The 18036-nt window shown below is 50.7% G+C and overlaps 2 protein-coding genes across 5 annotated transcripts; both read right to left on the bottom strand.

Moving 5' to 3' along the window:
* Positions 1-137: 137 nt before the first annotated feature.
* On the bottom strand, positions 138-2576 carry CDKN2D (cyclin dependent kinase inhibitor 2D). The gene is made up of 2 exons (XM_031437267.2): positions 2125-2576; positions 138-1093 (listed from the first exon to the last, which is right to left on the bottom strand). Exons 1-2 carry the CDS (start codon positions 2263-2265, stop codon positions 734-736), a joined length of 501 nt encoding a protein of 166 aa, XP_031293127.1. The 5' UTR covers positions 2266-2576; the 3' UTR covers positions 138-733.
* Positions 2577-4073: 1497 nt separating this feature from the next.
* On the bottom strand, positions 4074-12290 carry AP1M2 (adaptor related protein complex 1 subunit mu 2). Of its 4 annotated transcripts, none has more exons than XM_064480260.1 (13): positions 12170-12270; positions 10704-10860; positions 10448-10515; positions 8886-9016; positions 8632-8779; positions 8411-8537; positions 7764-7906; positions 7614-7685; positions 6077-6235; positions 5389-5514; positions 4882-4957; positions 4397-4457; positions 4074-4291 (listed from the first exon to the last, which is right to left on the bottom strand). In XM_064480260.1, the coding sequence occupies exons 1-12, from the start codon at positions 12209-12211 to the stop codon at positions 4435-4437; spliced, it is 1272 nt and encodes a 423-aa protein (XP_064336330.1). In that variant the 5' UTR covers positions 12212-12270; the 3' UTR covers positions 4074-4291; positions 4397-4434. The 4 variants fall into 4 exon arrangements, with proteins under 4 accessions (XP_064336330.1, XP_064336332.1, XP_010976632.1 ...); XM_064480262.1 differs by having other exon boundaries at positions 4423-4457; XM_010978330.3 differs by having other exon boundaries at positions 4074-4457; positions 12170-12290.
* Positions 12291-18036: the final 5746 nt, after the last annotated feature.

The following is an 18036-nucleotide window of genomic DNA, read 5'->3' as shown; positions in this document are numbered from 1 at the left end:
CCCTGGCGCCCTGGGAATTACCACTCCCCTCCCCCAAAATATCCACGATCTTCGACCCCGGTGCCCACCCCAACAAACATCCTGGACTCTAGACTCTCCATCGCAGCCACAAAAATCAGAAGCTACGGGCGCTGTGATCATGCACAAGTCTTAATTTAATGGGTAAAAACATTAAATTATCACACACAACAATTTTTTCCATAAAGCTTAATAAATAGAATCTTTTTTTTAACGCTGTACAAGGGATTGGAAAACAAGCTTTCAACAAAATATGAATGAACTCATACTACCCTTTTATTGATTTGGAACATTCCCCCCTCCCCCATGCCCGAAAGCAGTGTGTACAGTTGAGGTCTCTCTCTGGGTACAGCCAGCCAAGGTCGACAAGTTCCAGGAGCCTTGGAAGTGATGACCTCACTCTGGGGCTGGGGCTTTAAACACTCTGCCCTTGGGACTCGTCTATAGCCCCAGCAGTCTGGGGCGTGGAGGAAACTGAACCGTTTAGGTGGCTGTTGCCTGCCGGAGCCCTCTTCTGCCCAACACACCAAAAGGGGTGAGAAAAACAAATGAGAAATGCACCTCAAACACACACACCCCAGAAATCAACACCAACAAGCCACAAATTGGTGCCCTTCGGCAGTACACAGGAGGAGCAAGGGGAGAAAGTGTTTCTTTCCTCCTCTTCTGACACAGAACCCAGCTGGGTCCTGTGGCTGGAGTGGGTGGCCCCAGGTCACAGCGGTGCCACTGGGTGCCCCTGCAGTATGTCCATGAGATCCTGAGCACCTCTCCCCCGAGCCAGCTCCAGGGGTGTGAGTCCCCTGGCATCCCTGTGATGGAGATCTGACTCAGCAGCCAGGAAACTGACCACAGCTGTGTGGCCCTCTCGCACTGCCAGGTGGATGGGGAGTGCCCCGGTGCCATCAGGTACGTTGACATCAGCTCCATGATCTACCAACACTTTCAGGGTGTCAAGAAATCCAGTGCGGGCTGCATCATGGGCTGGAGTGGTGCCGGAGGCATCCTGGACATTGGGGCTGGCACCTTGCTTCAGGAGCTCCAGCGCGATGGTGGGGCTGCCAAACATCATGACCTGTTTGAGGGCAGAGTGTCAGGGGGTTCTCAAAAGTGGAGGCCCAGGAAAAGGGGTGATTGGAAAGAGGGGTCATTCAAGAGTAGAGAATGCCAGAGATGAGGTCCTCTAGAGAATGAGAAACCCCAGGGAACATAAATTCCCAGGCAGCTGTTGAGACACCAGAGAACAAGGTCTCCTGGGAATAGGGACCCTCAAAAAATTGGTTACCCCTAAGGACAATACACCTCCCTAGGGAATAACACCAAAGGAAATTGTCAAGAAATCTAAGACCCTCCCCCCAAGGAACCAGGAGATACCACTTTCCACATATGGGAAATCATCAGGAAATATGAAACCCCCACCAGGAAATAGACCGCAGAGAATGAAAACAGCCCCCTCAAGGGAAAGGAGATGCGTAGGGAATTTGAAACCCCTTCTCCAAGGAAATTCCTCCTCCCATATAATGTAGATGCTCCCCAGAGTACCTGACCCCCTCAAGAAATGTGGTTCCCCTGTTGTAAATACTCCCAAGGCAATAAAGATGCCCATTCAATCTGTAACTATTCTCTAATTGGGACCTTCCATGATATAGCAATCTGAAAATCCCCTCGGAATGGAGATTCATCCTCAAGAAACTATATCTCTCAGAGAACCCCCAGAAAATGGGCCCTGGAAACATGAATCCTTCCTTCCAGGGTTGGATCCGTCAATGGAAGCTCCAAGAAACCAGAGCCGTCCCCATGAAACTGGGATCCAAAGAAGCTGAACCCTCACCTACGGAATAAGAGCTTCTCCAGGGAAACTGAATCCTCCGAAATCAGAGAACAAGGAATCCTCCAAAGGTGGAAAGCCCTCCCCTCCCCCAACTTAAACCCATCCAACCACCCACCTAAGAAAGGGGACATCAGGGAGGAACGTCAGCCCGGAGATGGAGGAATAGACCCCAATCGGCCACCACCCTGGACGGGAGACGAGAGGGAAGGGGTTTGAGGTCCCAGTCCCTGTCCCGCTCCTCGCCTTGCCCTCGCTACTGGCCTGCCGGGCCTCACCTGCAGCGCAGTCTTGCCAAAGCGGTTCAGGGCGTCGGGGTGCACCAGCTCGCGGTGCAGAAGGCGGCGCACCTCCAGCACGTCGCCTCGGGCCGCGGCCCCACTAAGCCGGTCGCCGGCGCGGACCTCCTCCAGCAGCATGTCGACACTGGTGACCTGTGAAGCCCCCCGCCCCACCCCGGCGCGGTCAGTGCTGGGGAGCCTGCCAGCGGTGGCCCGAACAGCCCTCTCGTGGCGTCCCCGGCCTGCGCGAGGCTCTCGGTCCGACTCCCCAGTCCCGGGCTCCGGCGCGACCCCCGCCCTCCCGGGTGGCTCCTCCCCCTGTCAGCCGGTGGGTAGCCAGGGGCTGGGAGTCGGGCCCTACCCTCCACCACCCGCAGGGCCCTGCCCGGCGCCCGCCCCTTATGGGCCGGGTCTCCCCTCAACTCACCCTCCCTCCTCCTCGACGGGCGGGGTCTATTCTGAGCAGACTCAGTCGCCGCAGCCAAGCCGTCCGCCAGAGGGCGGAGCCAGCGCTCTCGAGGCCCCGCCCCCTAACGCTACGGATTTGTTTTCTTACGAACTCGCTACGTTGTAGCCCCGCCGCGTTGCCCGGCTCGCGACCTTGTAGTGCCGCGCCCACGAGGCCAGCGCAGCCAATGGCCACTCGTCGCCAGGGAGGCTTTGCGCCCTGGCGTGGGCGGGGCCGTTGCTGATTGGACTAACAGCGGCGACCGGTGGACCGCCGGCAATGGCGGGGTTTTCGGTTTTTCAAACGCGCCGGGCGGGCGGGAAAGAGGGCCGTTTTAACCGACTCGGGGGATAAAGGGCAGGGGCAGTGTAGCGCGGGCTGCTCCGGCACCTCGGCACCGCTGGGGGAGAGGGAGGCAGGGCTGAGGACGCCCAGTTCGGGGTTCTACCGTTCGGGCGTGGGATAGGCATTTATTAACTCTTACTATTCGCTGAGCACTTTATTTCATTCGATCTTTGTGTGCAGGAACGGTTCCCGGCGCTGGAGCGCACAACTAAATAATTTTAGATAGCGTTAAGCACCGTGAAGAAAATAAAATGTGGAAATGGGGTGGGTGCGGAAGGAATCACGTTCTGGCTCAGATTGAGCCAGCCCTGGCACAGCAAGTGCAAGGGCGTGGAGGAAAGTTCCACGCTGCAGCTGCCACATGGGTGAGCCTGGGAGGTGAAGGTAGCGGTCGGAGGCGGCTCTTAACAGAGGACTTCAAACAATTCCGGAGTACCTTCTGTGTACTAGGCGCTCACGTGGAGAGCAAGCAGGGTGCCTCTTGCTGCAAGACGCCGACCGTTGAGGGCTAGAGAAGATAATCTTCAGAGTGGTATACACTAAGGAGCTCATAAAACGGGATAAGTGATAGTCTCTTGGGAAAGGAAGGCCGCTGAAATAGAGAGGTCAGTGAGGGCCACCCTGAGGAGGTGACATTTCATTTGAGACCTGAAAGCGAGGGATGGAGCAATGTGGATATCTGGGGGAAAGCATGCCAGGTGGAGGCGCTACAGATGCAAAGGCCCTGAGGTGGGAGCGTGCCTGGTAAATCCAGAGAGTGTCTGATAAATCCAGGAAGAGTGAGGTACAGAGGGAGAGGAGGGAGGTGAGAGCCGATAGGTGAGGCGAGAAGGGGTAATGCTGATCAGGCTTGTGGGCTGCGGTGAGCACTAGACTTTCACTTTTTTATAAAGAATGGAACCCTGGGAGGGTTCAGAGCAGAAAAGCCATGGTCTTAGGCGTTAACGGGCGCCCCCTGGCGGCCATAAGTGGAACTAGCTGTCGTTGGGGAGGAAAGCCCGGAGCCAGGGGGACAAAGGCGGAGGCAACTGCGAGGGCCCAGAGGAGGGATGACCAGGGCTGAGAAACGAATATGCATTGCCCTCTCTTATCCCAGCACTTTAGGGACATCCCTGGCATCCCCAGTCCCCAGCCAAAAAGCACATACACAGCAGCAAGATTAATCTTTTTAATGCCATCCTAAAACAGAATGGGCCAGCGGGGCCTCTTGGCTCAGCAGCTGTGGAGGAGGAGGGACCCCCTCCACACCTCCTAAGGCAGGTCACTGCACGAAGGCACTCATGAGGGGGACTTCAAGCCCCTCTTCTATTTCTTCATATAAAATCGGAGGAGGAGGGGAAGGGCAGGAGCCTGGAAAACATTCTTCCCAGCCTATGGGTAAAGGAAAAACTCAGGCAGCAAGACACTGCTAACTCAGGGTCTGCCCTCACACACACCCCCCATCTTCCATCCCTCTCTAGAGTCTGCAGTGGAGACCTGGGGAGAGGACAGCCCGGGTTCACCTCTTCTTCCTTCTAGCTGGTACGAAGTTGATAATCTGCAGGGAAACAAGGAGCAGGGACAATCTCAGAACTGGGGAGACAGAAGGGCAGTGCCTCCCCCAAATCCATCCCCTTCCCCAGGGCTCATCATCAACCCCACAAGTACGTAGCAAGGGGAAGGATGGAGTCAAACACAGGGACTGTAACCATAGCAACAAGCCTGTTTCCAGGCAGTAGACGGAGGGGGCTATATGTTCAGCCCTTCATCCAAACCCACCACTGCTACCCTGGAACTGGCAACTGTCCCCATTTTAAAGATAAGGAAACTGAGGCCCAGGGTGGCATACAGACAAAGATGGATTAGGCCTGGGGCAAGGTCTGATGAGTCTTGGAGCCCTCTGAGACAGGATATATCAAAGCCCCAGGGCCACCCCTCTCATCTTTTTGCCCCCATTGTTCCAGGGAGCCAGGTTGCCTTACCACCACTCTGAGTGATATAGCGGACCCACGGCAGGGCCTGGTAACCACTCTTCTCGATGATCTTCATGTATCGGACCTGGAAGGGGATGAAAGGAGGTGGCCCAGGCTAGGGGGAGAGAGCTGGCTGGGGCCAGGGGAATACATGTACCATGACTTGGGGGAATAAGATGGCACAGCTGGGAGTAATGAAGTAACATGGCTCAGGGCAGAGATGTGGTAAGGGCCATGGTGGGGGGTTGGGGGGAGGTGGTCCAGGACAGTGGGAGAGATGCCACTGTATAAGGGAATAGACACAACATAGTTTGGGCACAGGGCATAGTGAGAGGTGAAGGGAGAGGGGACCCAGGCTGAGAGCAGAAAAATCAACATTATTCCAGGAAAAGTTAAGGATGATTGCAAAGGAGAGATGACCCAGCCCAGGGAACGGAAGTGATCCCAGCCAAGAGATGAGAGAGAGGGGAACACACTGAGGTCAAGGAGAGGGGTCACCCTTCCCACTTCTCTCACCTGGATCCCGGAGACAGTGAAATAGGGAATCTCAAACTTGACCCCAATGGGGGGCCGGCCCTCTACCTCCTCCTTCTCCACGCTGGGGAGGCCAAAATGGGCTCGCATCAGGTACTCCTTGCCCCCCTGAGGACACATGGGGGTATCAGACACACTGAGGGGACCCTACATACCCCAGACCATATTCACAACACCCCCCAGGGCTGGCTCTGCTCTCAGCCCATTTCACAGACAAGAAAGTAAAGGCTCCTGGCCAAGACTCACTGCCAAAGCCTCTGACTGCAAAGCCTGATCAGGGGCCTTCTAATGATCGTCCCCCATTTTCCAGACCCCTATGAACACCCCCACCCCAGATCCCAGGGACAGACCAGATCCTCTAGCAGCCCAAGACATGGCGAACAGGATCCTGCCCATTTCACAGATGAGCAACCAAGGCTGCATGAGGGGAAGTGGGTGTCCCAAGGCTGTCTAGCTCACAGAGACAAGGGAGAGGAATCTGAACCCAGGGCTGGTCTCCTCAAGACCTGGGTCATGGAGAGTTTAACCACCATGCTGGCCTGGTTTCCACCTCTATCACCCATCAAAGGCTAGCCATGTGCCTGTGAACGTGGTTCTCCAATTTATTCTCTGCCTTGCCCTCAAGCCACAGGGGCAGGTCCCCCAATCCCCGGCCATCCCCAGTGCTCACCGGGAAAGACTTGATACTCCAAATAACAACATTCTTTTCCGGCACATACTTGGCACTGCCCACGCTGGTCTTGAAGCGTGGGGAGTCAGCGTCACTGGGTACAGGCACAGATATCTCCACACTGTTGGCCACCGACTGCTTCTTAAATTGCCCCTTGGCCTGTCAGTGGAGAGAGCACAGGACACACAGAATTCACTCATGCAAATGTTCACCAAGCTCTTTCCATGCACCATCTCATCAAAAGCCTCCACAGCCTGAAGTGGGGATCATAATCCTTCCCATTTTCAGATGATGGAACAAAGGCACAGAGAAGTTAAGGCATTTGCCTGGAGACACACAGCCTACAAGTGGCAGATCTGGGGTCCACACCCATGAGAAACGCCTTTGCCTGCTTCAAAAGGACCCCTCATCTGAGCAGGCAGATGAGTGATATCTCCATCCATCTGGGCCTCAGAATCCCCACCTGTAAAAGAGAACTAACTATATGGTCTGGAGAAGCTCTTAATGGGGGAACTGGGAGATGTGCACAAAGCTGTTCATGGCCATGTGACCCCAAATAGCCAAGAACTGAAAACAACCCAGGCAAGGGAAAGGATGGAACACATGGAACTATATTCAATATCTTGTAGTAACCTATAATGGAAAAGAATATGAAAACATATATATGTCTGTGTATGTATGACTGAAACATTATGCTGTGCATCAGAAATTGACACAACATTGTAAATTGACTATACTTCAATAAAAAAAAATGCAATAAAAAAAGAGAGAGAGAGAGAAAGAGAAGGGATGAAAGATTCTCACGGTAGAATATTCTACAGCCACAGAAATGGATGCTCTAAGCTATGGCTCCTGAGATTCCTCTTAAAAATTAGCATCACATGTGCAAAGCAAGTTACACAAAAAGTCATACAGCCCGAATCCGTAGATATGAAGGTCAGAAACCGGCAGAATGAAATATTTATGGTTACAAATACGGGTGGCAAAATTACAAAGAAAAGCGAAGCAATAATTTATGTGAAATTCAAGACAGCAATTGCCTGTGGGTAAGGGAGGAGTGTAAATGAGGGAGAGACAAGTGGGGGTTCAGAGGCTCTGGCCAAGCCAAGCATGTTCAGATAAGCTGGATGGCTTATTATTAATCTTTAAATCATATAAATACACTATGCGGTTTGTATATGTATATGAAAGTAAGTCAGTAAAACACATCATGTGTCAGATGATGGTAAATGATAAGGAAAAAAATAGAACAAAGAAGAGAGGTGAGGAAATCAGGGAAGGCTCCTCTGAGGAGGTGACATTTAAGCAAATAACTGAAGGAGGTGAAGGAAGGAGCCCCATGTGGATATCTGGGTGGCTGGGGGCAGAGTGATCCAGGGAGAGAGGACAGCCAGGGACCATGTCTGACATGTCTCAGAACCAGCCAGGAGACCAGCGTGGCTGGAAGGAAGTAGGGAGGTGGGAGATGAGGTTAGATTGTTGGCAGTGATGGAAGGGGCAGATTAAGCATTGAGAGTAGTTATTCCCCAGGGCTCACCTTGACCATGATCTCCACGCGGCTGTGGGAGAATTTCTCAATGACAGATTCAATCCAGATCAGTGGCTTGACCTATAGACAGAAGAGGGAGTTCCTCCGAGGCTCTGGGGTCACCTCTTGCCCCTTGCTATGGGGTTGACCCTGCCTCACCTGGGTGCTGAGGCGGTAGGACATGAGCTCGAAGTCACCGTCAGGTGGGATGAAGGAGATTGTTCGGTCGTTGTCGAAGCGGGAGAGCCGCACACACTGGTGGAATTTCACATCCTCCAGTTCCACGGACTTGTTCTTGCTCCCTGAAACTCAGAGCCGAGTTAGCAGAGTGACCCTGAAGCCCGGGGCAGAGTCCCTACCCCTACCTTTCCTGTCTACTGTTACTATCACCCCCACTTTACAGATGAGGAAACTGAGGCCCAGAGTGGCTGAGTAACTTTCCCAGGGTCACCCAGCTGGCCAGGGGCAAAGCTAGGATGCCAATTCAGGGAATCTGGCTCTTGCTGCCATACACATAATTGTTACATATAATGCTATTCTGTCTCCTCCTCCAAGTGAAATGTCAGCTCCATGAGGGAGGGGTTTGTTCTGTTTTGTTTGTTTGTTTGATTGTTTGTTTGTTTCACTATGGTGTCCCTGGGCCTGGCTCTCAATGAAGCAGCGTTGTTTGCCAGGGAACCAGCAGTTGCAGTACTGATCATAACCAGCAGAGGGCGCGCAAGTGCTATTTCAGAACTGACTGCGATTCTGTGGGTCCCCAGATGGGGCGAGAGGGGTCCCCTGTGGGCCCTCTTCCATAAGCTTACGGCCAGTGAGCTCGAAGAGCACGCGGTCGTTGAGGCCCAGCCGCAGCTCGGGCATTCCCGACAGAAACACCTTGAGCTTGATGGTGCCCACGATCTCGCTCAGCAGGACACTGCCATTGGCATTGACCTGAGGATGCACACATGGAGGGGTCAACAGGCATAGGGTCCCCTCTCTTGCCCCCAGACCGTGGTGGGGCTGGGGCGGAGGTGTGAAGGCTCACCAGCAGATTGACCGACTCTATGACATCAATGAAGACCTCGTTCTTCTTGTACTTGATGCCCTCAGAGCGCCAGGACACAGCATTGGTGACGGTGGGTGGCACCCGCGACTTGCCCGTCTCCAGTTTGTTGCCCTGCTGCGTGATGTACCTGGCAGGAGGGCAGGGGAACAAGCAGGTGGGCCCAGGGACACTCACCGGCCCTCTCCAACTTCCACCCGTGGCCCACTCTGTGGCTGAACCCAAGGCCCACTCACTCCTGCAGGATCTTGCTGTCGGTGGTCTGCGGGAAGCCGAAGTCCATGAGCTCATCCAGCAGCTCGTAGATGATGACGAAGTTGTCTCGGATGCTCTCCTCCTCCAGCTCCTTGAAGTATTCAGAGAATACCTGGGGGCGTGGGGAGACCGACACCCATGGAGATGTGGCTGGTGTAGCCCAGGCCAAGGCTGGGTCCCCACTGATCCAGCCATCCAACAAGTAACTATTGAGTGCCCACTGTATACCAGTGCAAGGACAATAATGGCACTGCCAACAGAGTCTCTGCCCTCATGGTACAGTCTTGTAGGGTAAATGGACTGGTAGTGAGAATAATATCATCCAACATGTTGGGTGCAATAATGAGAAAAATACAAGCAAAGTAGGAGCCCAGAGGCAGGGAGGTCCAGGAAGACTTCCTGGAGGAGGGATTGGAAGGGCTCAGAATGTTTTTGTTTTTTGTTTTATGGACTATGGCTCCCTGTGTATCTGGTGATGTTAATGGACCCACCTTAGAATAAGGCCTGTAAAAGCAAAAAAATAAAATACACAGGATGGCAAAAGAAAACTAGTAAACAGAAAGATGTCTAAGTTCATGGACTTCCTGAATTATATCCAGGGGCCCTTGGGACTTGAGGGAACCCAAGATAAGAGCCCCTGAGACTTAGTACACATGACCACAGCAGAGAACCTGTCAGCCATCGAACATCTGCTCTGGCCTCTCTGGCCTTCTTTCTATTCCCACCTCAGGGCCTTTGCACATGCTATCCCCTCTGCCTAGGACCCTCTCCTCATAGCAGGCTCCTTGTTACAGTCCTCAGCTCCAATGTTACCTCCTCAGTGAAGCCACCGCTATCCCTCAACCCCTGTGAGTATCACAGTGAGACTAGTACCCAGTCACTGGTTGTCACAATGAATCTCCTTCATGCCCTTTAACTCCTCAGCACAGGCAGGGAGCATGCCTGTCTCATGCACCACTGGGTCCCTCCTCTGCCTGGTGCAGAGGAGACAAATCAAATACAGATCTCTTGTTTGTTGAAAAGTATTTACTGAGCACTTTCTCAGTCATCAAGGATGGCCTATACTAAGCACCCAATCACTATTTGATTGTGCGATGTGACATTAGTCATAATGTTAATAATAATACTCAATCTTTATTGAGCACTTACTGTATGCTGAGCACTGTTTTAGGCACTTCAGAGGCATGGATCTCATTAATTTGTACAACAGCCCTGAGGCAGGACATATTGTAACCCCTAGTTTAGAGGCACAGAGAGAAATGACTCGTCCAAGGTCATATAGCCAGGCCGGGAGGGAGCTGGGTTTGGAACTCAGTTCCCTACAGTTCAGATTTGAGCAGTACACCCTCTTGGAGACCTCCTTGGTCTCTGCCCTCTAGGGAGAGATGATCCCACAGCAGCCAAAGAGAGCATGGAGTGATGGGGGTTTGACTGGGGGCACCCCCAGGGAGATCATGAAAAGCTTCCTAGGAGAGATGGATACTGAAAGAGGTGGGCAAGACAGGTAGACAGACCAGCTGGCCAGTGGAAGGCCAGGACCTACCTCCACTGTCTTGTAGAGGAAGGAGTACACGAGGGAGGCGTTGGCATTCTTCAGTGTGGTGGCCACCACTGTGGGCAGCAAGTCAAGGAAAGGGTGTCATTTTGGAGGGTTTGAATGGAGCACAGAACTGGAACCCCCACCCTATCCACATTCACCTTCCAGCCTGCGCCACTGATGTGCTGTGCACTTCCTCTCCCACCCCGCCACCTCTGGGCCACCACCCCAGGCCCCCACGGACCCGCCTGTGGCTGGATACAGTAGAGGTTGCTGTATTTGATCCACAGGAAGTGGACTCGGCCATGGCTCAGCAGCGGGGTGAGGGCGCCCTCCTCCTCCCGCTGCATGAGCAGAGGCATGAAGTGTTCGATCTCGCTCATGGCCACATCGCCCTTGTAGTTGCGGCTGATCAGGGGCTGAGGGTGGGCAGAGAAGGTCCAGTCAACGCTGGGATCCAGGTACCCTCTCCCTGGGGGCATCAGAGGGCCGGGCTCTGACCCTACTTGCTGGCTGAGGGGCTTGGATAAGGCTCTGCCTTTCCGCATCTCAGTTTCCTCCTCTGAAAATGGGCACGTGAGAACAACAGCTGGAGTGACTCAAGCCCCGGCTGATGTCTAGGTTGGGTTTTACTAAAGCCTGGATACTTGCTGATTTGTTCAGTTGTCACCACAACCCCATAAGGTAGGTGGTATCATCATCTCCATTTTACAGATGGGGAAACTGAGCTATGAACCATGTCCAAAGAAGTGGGGACGCTGGGAGTTGAATCAAGGTGCCCTTGCTCCAGGATTCCTCCTCCTAAGGCTTCAAATTCACCGAATCAGTGAGGTAGAGATGATGAGAGTGGGGCGGGTGTATAGCTCCGTGGTAGAGCGTGTGCTTAGCATGCATGAGGCCTGAGTTCAATTCCCAGTACCTCCATTTAAAAAAAAAAACCTTAAATAAGGCAATTAGGTAAACAATTAGGTTTGTTTACCTAATTACCTTTCCCCTCCAGGAAAAAAAAAAAAAAGAAAAAGAAAAAGAACTGAGAGGATGAAAGAGAGAAAGAATTGAAATGATTCTATCCACACGACTCTCCTAACTCACGTAGCTCTGCCTGGCAGGCAGTAAGCAGTCACTAACAATAATACCTACATGGTGAGGTTGTTTAGTCCGGTGTTTAGAACCAGGACGGCACCCCGCAGGTCCTCACACCCTGTAGCTCTCACTACTGTTACCATCAGGAATATTGTTCTCATCACCACCGTTATCATTGCTATTGAATGACAAGTCAAAGGGGACAAGACAGCCCCAAAGGGGAATTAGCATCTCCTGCCCCTGCCCCAGAATTAGTATTCCCCAAATGTTAACACAGCGGATGATGGTGGTGATAGAAATAATTTCAATTGATTGAATGCCTGATGTTTGCAACAGAGCTCCTGTGTTAGGTCGTGTACACGCGTAAGGTTACGTGAATTCTTCCTGAGTGGGCCCCTCTGTTATTCCCATTTGTACGGACAGGGAGACTGAGGCCCAGAAAGGTGGAGTTCACTGTCCCGGACACGCGGCCAGTGAACAGTGGAGGAGGGAACGGACGCGGGCCTCCCAGGGGTTGGGGGAGGGGGCGCTCCCACGTCCCCGCAGCTCCCTGGGGCCGCGCGGCGCGCGGGGAGGGGCCGCCGCTGGGTCCGGGAGCGCGCAGCCTCACCTGTGCGTCCCCCGCTGCCCAGCGCCCGGCCTCACCTTGCCCTTGACGTCGAGGATGAAGACAGCCGAGGCAGACATGGTGGCGACCGGCGGACCTGGGCGGTGGGGAGGGAGCGCCGGGAGGCGACAGTGGTGCCGCTTCCTTCTTCCTGCGGAAGCGCCCGCTCGCAGGTGAGCACCCAGGTGAGCCGTCTTAAAGGGGAGGCCACCAGGTGAGTGGCGCTGTCGGCCAACGCTGCGACGGCTGGGAGGGGCGGAGCTTCGGATGTGACAGCTGTCCTGCCTCACTTTCCCTCTGAGCCCTGGAGTGCTGATGGGCGGAGACTCCAGACCAACCACCTACCCATCTATCATCCATCCATCCATCCATCCATCCATCTGTCCACCCGTCCAACTAACCATCCATCCATTCATCCATCCAATTCTCCATTCATCTTGTTTCTCCTGTCACTCCTACACGCTTGTCAGCCCCAATAGAGCAGGGACTTTGTCCTTTTCATGACTGTGTCCCCAGTGCCCAGCCCTGGGTGTTCAATAATATTTGTCCAATTAATTAAATAATTAATACAATACATATTTATGAATTAATTTATTCTTTCACTCAAATATTTACTTAAGCAAATACTTTCACGCAGTGACGGGAATTGTGGCTTGCACTCTGAGTAGGACAAATGCAGCTGCTTTTATGATTATTCCTAATGCCACTCATTCCTTCCAAAAATATTTATAAGCTCCTACTATGTGACATTATCTCTGTAGTTCTCTGCTTCGCCAGCTGAGCTATCAAAGGGTGCGCCTACTATGTGACATTGAAGATGTTGATAAAATGTTGAAAGCATAAATGGTCATTATTATGGTGACTATAATTGTGATCGTGTTACTCATCAACCAACATTCATTGAGCACCTACTGGACATATGGAAGCTGCTTTCATTAGGGTGATGGTAATGAAACTTGATGATGGTTCTCAGGGAATGAATTTTTTTTGAGCACCCCACTGTGGCACTGTGGATGGCGACACAGAAAAGCCATTCCACTGCTGTTCTAGGGAGGGCGAGAGGCACACAACTGGGAACCAAAAAAAAAGGGGGGAGGGGATAGCTCAGTGGTAGAGTACATGCCTAGCATGCACGAGGTCCTGGGTTCAAGCCCCAATACCTCCATTTAAATAAATAAATAAACAAACCTAGTTACCTCTCCCCCTAAAAAGAGAAAACCAAAAACATGGTTATCCCTGGTGGATGGGAGCCCCAAAGGCAGCTGATTTGGTGGCAGGAGGTTGGGGTGCCAGAGTTGGAGAATGAATGGGGCTGCCTGTGAGGCAGGGAAATCAGAAAAGGTGCTGACATGTGAGAAAGGCCGAGGGTACCTGTAAATGGAGACACAACACAATAAGACCACATTATTGCCAGTGACTATTTGCCCAGCCCTTTAACTGCGTTGAGAGAGTCAGGGCTTTCTAAATTTCCACCACAACCTTAGGAGCAGAGATGATCCAAGAGAAAGAATCCCAGTGCAGAGCCTGGCACAAAACTGGTACTAATATCGCTTTTGTTGTGTTTATGTGTGTGCTGGTTGAGTGCCAGGGTTCTGAATCCTACCGACTGGGCTCAAGTCCTGGGTCTGCAAGCAGCCAGCTGAGTGGCCTCAGGCACCTGGTCTCCCCTCCCTGGCTCTCGGTTTGCACATCTGTGAAATACGGTTCATACTGCACTTTCCTAATTAGGTTCTAGTCCAGCTCCACTGCATTATGTTTGTTTGTTGTTTGGGGGGAAGTAATTAGGTTTATTTTTTTATTTTAGTGAAGGCACTGGGGATTGAACCCAGGACCTTGGGCATGCTAGGCATGCGCTCTACCACTGAGCTATACCCTCCCAACTCAACTGTGTTATGATGCACAACCTGATGCTTGGAACTGTGCCTGGGATGGAGCCAGTGCTCAGTGATGTTATTATTACTCTCTATGATTGTTATTTACTGTATGGCAGTTAAGAGTGCAGGAGCTGGGTCTGAATCCTGACTCCACCATTGGCTGTGAGGCATTGGGCTAGGGATGGCTCCACTCGTGCCTCAGTCTCTCCTTTTGTTAAATGGGTATGACAGCTGTGGTGCTGTCTCCTCAGGCTGCATCACTGAGTTACTGGGCACAACTCAATGCCTGGCACAGGACTTACACTCCCCACTAAATAGCTATTGCAGACCCTGGGTTCCATCCCGGGACTGTTCACCGGGAAGTTTGGTAGTGGGGCGAAGGAATCGGAAAATGAATCTCAACCTGTCTGGGAAGGATCTGCTCCAGAGGGAGGGAGGGTCCTGCGAGGCCTGGGGTTGGGGGGAGGCACTCAGCTCTTCCAGGCATCCTCTCTCTTTCCCCAAACTCAGCCCCAGTCCTTTATCAGCCCCTGACGGTGAGATGGGCAGGAGTCTCAAGGGAGGGAGAAGAGAGAACAGCAGCTATCAGAACCACCCACTCACCTCTCAGTTGCTTCTAACATCATTCTCTGAGCACTTACTTTCCTGTCTTATGGAGAAAGAAACAGAGGCACAAAGAGGTGAAGCCATTTGCCCAAGGCCACACAGCAGTTGAGACAGAATTTGAAACTGAATTGCGTTTGTTTTCTTTTCTTTTCTTTTCTTTTTTTTAGGGGGGAGGTAATTAGGTTTATTTATTTTTTTAATGGAGGTACTGGGGATTGAACCCAGGACCTTGTGCATGCTAAGCACACACTCTAACACTGAGCTATACCCTTCCCCCCGAACCTGAATTTTGGAGTCTGAGAACTGGGTCCCAGCCCTCTTCCAACTTATCTGTTACCTTGCAGGATACAAGTATTACTATTAAGAACAATAGCTAACCCCAATTTGGTGCTCTCTATATTCAGGTGCTGCCTTAAAAGTCTCCCATGTGGGAATCTTCCTGGAGCAATTGTTTCTCTGAGTTAGGGACCCTGTTCTTTCCATTTGACAGATAAGAAAACTGAGGCTGAGAAATAGAGAATGACTCATACAAAAATCACTGAGCCAGCAGAGGTAGACCTGGAATTCTAGCCCCACAAAGCCTGAGGTTTTATGCTTTCTCTGCCCCAAAAATGGAGGTCCTCCGTGCTCTTATCAGCCCCTTGCTCAGAAAGTGACCCAGATGGATTGTGGACACTGCCAGGCCCTTGCCCCAGCTGAAGCATTGTTGAACTTTGCAAGGGCCCTTCTCCTGGGGCCCCAGAAGTTTTCAAGCAGTAAACAGGACCCAAAAGCCTGGGCCGAGCGCCCTGGAATCTGAAACTCAGAGCCTGTTTGGCTGAAAATTTCATGAGCCCAAAAGCTTCTGTGGGGTCAGAGAACAGAGCAGCTCTGTGTACAAGGTGGCCCCACTGCAGCTGCAACCTCCCCTATCCGCAGAAGCTGGGGCCCTGCCTCAGTTCCTCCCAGACGCCTACAGGGACCCTGCCTCTAGGCATCCCCTTCAACCCTCTCTCCACATCACTAACAGGATCTCCCTGAAACTCACAGCTCCTACAGCCCTCCCTCCCCCTCACATCGCCCATGGCTCCCCATTACACTCAAGCTGCCCTGCTTAGCAGTCACCCCTGCTGACCTCTCCCACGATGTGTGGCTTGAAACCATAGACTCAGACACAATGACATCCCTAATTTCAGTTCCTCTCTCTCTTTCTCTCCTTCCTCTGCCACATGACTCCCTCAGTGCATGACGTCTGCCCTTTTGCTTTCTCTGCCTCATCCTTACTTAGTTCCCAGGTCTCCTCTTCTGAAGCACCCTCTGACCTCCCACCCACTAAGGATCTAGGTCAGATCCCTCCTCTAGACTTTCCCAAGTCTTCCGTGACCCCCAACACAGCTGTGTTTCACCATATTTTTTTCAATTCATACTTTTTATTTCTCAAGGTGTAAATGCCAAAGCTAGTTGGAATTGTTTGTTTGTGTGTTCTGATTTATTTATTTAATTGAAGTGTAGTTGATTTCAATATTGTGTTAGTTTCAGATGTACAGCAAAGTGATTCAGTTATATGTATACATATATTCTTTTTCTTGATTCTTTCCAATTATAGGTTATTGCCAGATATTGAGTATATCGTTCTCTGTGCTATACAGGACATCCTTGTTTAGCTCTTTTATATATGGTAGTGTGTATCTGTTAATCCCATACTCCTAATTTATCCCTCACCTCCCCCATGTTGCACTGTGTTTTAAAAAATCTATTTAAAATGTTTATTGTGGTGTTATATATATATATATATCTCACATAAAATTGGCCATTTTATCCATTTTTTTTATTCTTTTTTGGGGGGGAGGAGGGTAATTAGGTTTATTTATTTATGTATATGGAGGTGCTAGGAGATTGAACCCAGGACCTCATTCATGCTAAGCACCCACTCCACCATTGAGCTATACCCTTACTCCATTTTATCCATTTTAAGTGTCCAGTCCAGTGGCATAAAGTACCTTCACATTGTTGCACAACCAGCACCACCATCTGTCTCAAGAACTCTTCCTCTTCTGAAACAGAAACTCTATCCCCAATAAGCAATAACTTACCCTCCCCCAGGCCCTGGCACCCACCATTCTACTTTCTGTCTATGGTTTTGACTCCTCTAGGGACACCCTATAAGTGGGACCATACAGTATTTGGTCCTTACGGGACCGGCTTGCTTAAATCTATTGTTTGAAATGGACTTTTAATCACCCAAAAACCTTAGGACTACTTTCTCTCCCACTTAAGAGAGAAGGAGAAAGATAGAACATTATAGATCAGGAAACATTCCCCTTTCTCCCCTCCCCCCACCCTGATCCCTCTGACATTTGCTGACGTGTTCAGATCTGTTGTTACCTGCAGATGCGTGTTTCTATGTGATATATCTCTTGCTGTTTCTCCTGTGCATGCCATGCATAACTGACTAGATAAAACGTGCTATTTTTACTCATGATAGGACCTGAGAGCCCAGCGGAGCTACTTTGCAGGGTTGTGGTTGAGGGGTGTGGTGCCTGTGTGGGTTGTGAAGTCAGGCTCTGTGGGTTCAGCTTCTTATACAACACCAAGCTTATTAACTGTGTGATTTTAGGTAAATGACTTAATCTCTCTGTGTCACTTTCCACAAGTAGAAAATGGTTACAAGAAGTAATACAAAAGACAATAAATTGCTTAACCTCTCTTTCCCAAATTGGAAAATTGTTCGAAAGATTTAATGTAAAGGACTTAACACCTCATCTGATGCAGATTAAGCTTCCTATAAACATTTACTCTTGTTCTAACCTGCAGGGTCACCTCCTTCTTTCTTAAACTGTTTAAAAACTTACCCACTTTTAAAATGTAACATATGTTAAGAAAGGGCAGATGTCAAGTAAGTGTGAGAAACCGAATCCACCTGTTTAACCACAGATCTGTTTCCACCCCTACTGCCTCCGGAAGCCACCCTATGGCCCTGCCAGTCACTACCAACCAACTGCAAAGGCCGCCTCTGATCTATGTTCTTTTCTCTTTTTCTAGCTTTGCAATGGAAATTTATTATTTTTTAAATTTTTAGGTGGGGAGGTAATTAGGTTTACATATTTATTTATGTTTTTTTGAAGGAGGTACTGGGGATTGAACCCAGGACCTCGTGCATGCTAAGCATGCACTCTACCACTTGAGCTATACCCTCCCTCCAAAATTTTTTATTATTATTATTATTATTATTATTATTATTATTATTATTATTATTATTATTATATTTTTAGTTTTATTTAAGTGTAGTCGGTTTACAATGTTGTGTTAATTTCTGGTGTACAGCATAGTGATTCAGTTATACATATATGTATATATTCCTTTTCATAGTCTTTTTTATTATAAGCTATTACAAAGTATTGACTATAATTCCCTATGCTATCAGTAAGACCTTGCTGTTTATCTAT

The sequence above is a fragment of the Camelus dromedarius genome, chromosome 27 (genome assembly GCF_036321535.1).
Source record: "Camelus dromedarius isolate mCamDro1 chromosome 27, mCamDro1.pat, whole genome shotgun sequence".
Lineage (NCBI taxonomy): Eukaryota > Metazoa > Chordata > Mammalia > Artiodactyla > Camelidae > Camelus > Camelus dromedarius.
The sequence above is the reverse complement of the archived record's forward strand: the minus strand, read 5'-3'. Positions and strand labels throughout refer to the sequence as shown.

Bases quoted from the DNA above. Each gene is read 5' to 3' on its own strand.
- AP1M2 (XM_010978330.3), bottom strand. From the start codon at position 12,211: ATGTCTGCCTCGGCTGTCTTCATCCTCGACGTCAAGGGCAAG. The intron at 9,017-10,447 runs GTAGGTCCTGGC...CCACGCCCCCAG, and splicing joins TCCTCTACAAGACAGTGGAG to GTATTCTCTGAATACTTCAA. The intron at 6,236-7,613 runs GTGAGCCCTGGG...CTCCACTGACAG, and splicing joins GCGTGGAGATCATGGTCAAG to GCCAAGGGGCAATTTAAGAA.
- CDKN2D (XM_031437267.2), bottom strand. From the start codon at position 2,265: ATGCTGCTGGAGGAGGTCCGCGCCGGCGACCGGCTTAGTGGGGCCGCG. The intron at 1,094-2,124 runs GTGAGGCCCGGC...GCCCTCAAACAG, and splicing joins TTGGCAAGACTGCGCTGCAG to GTCATGATGTTTGGCAGCCC.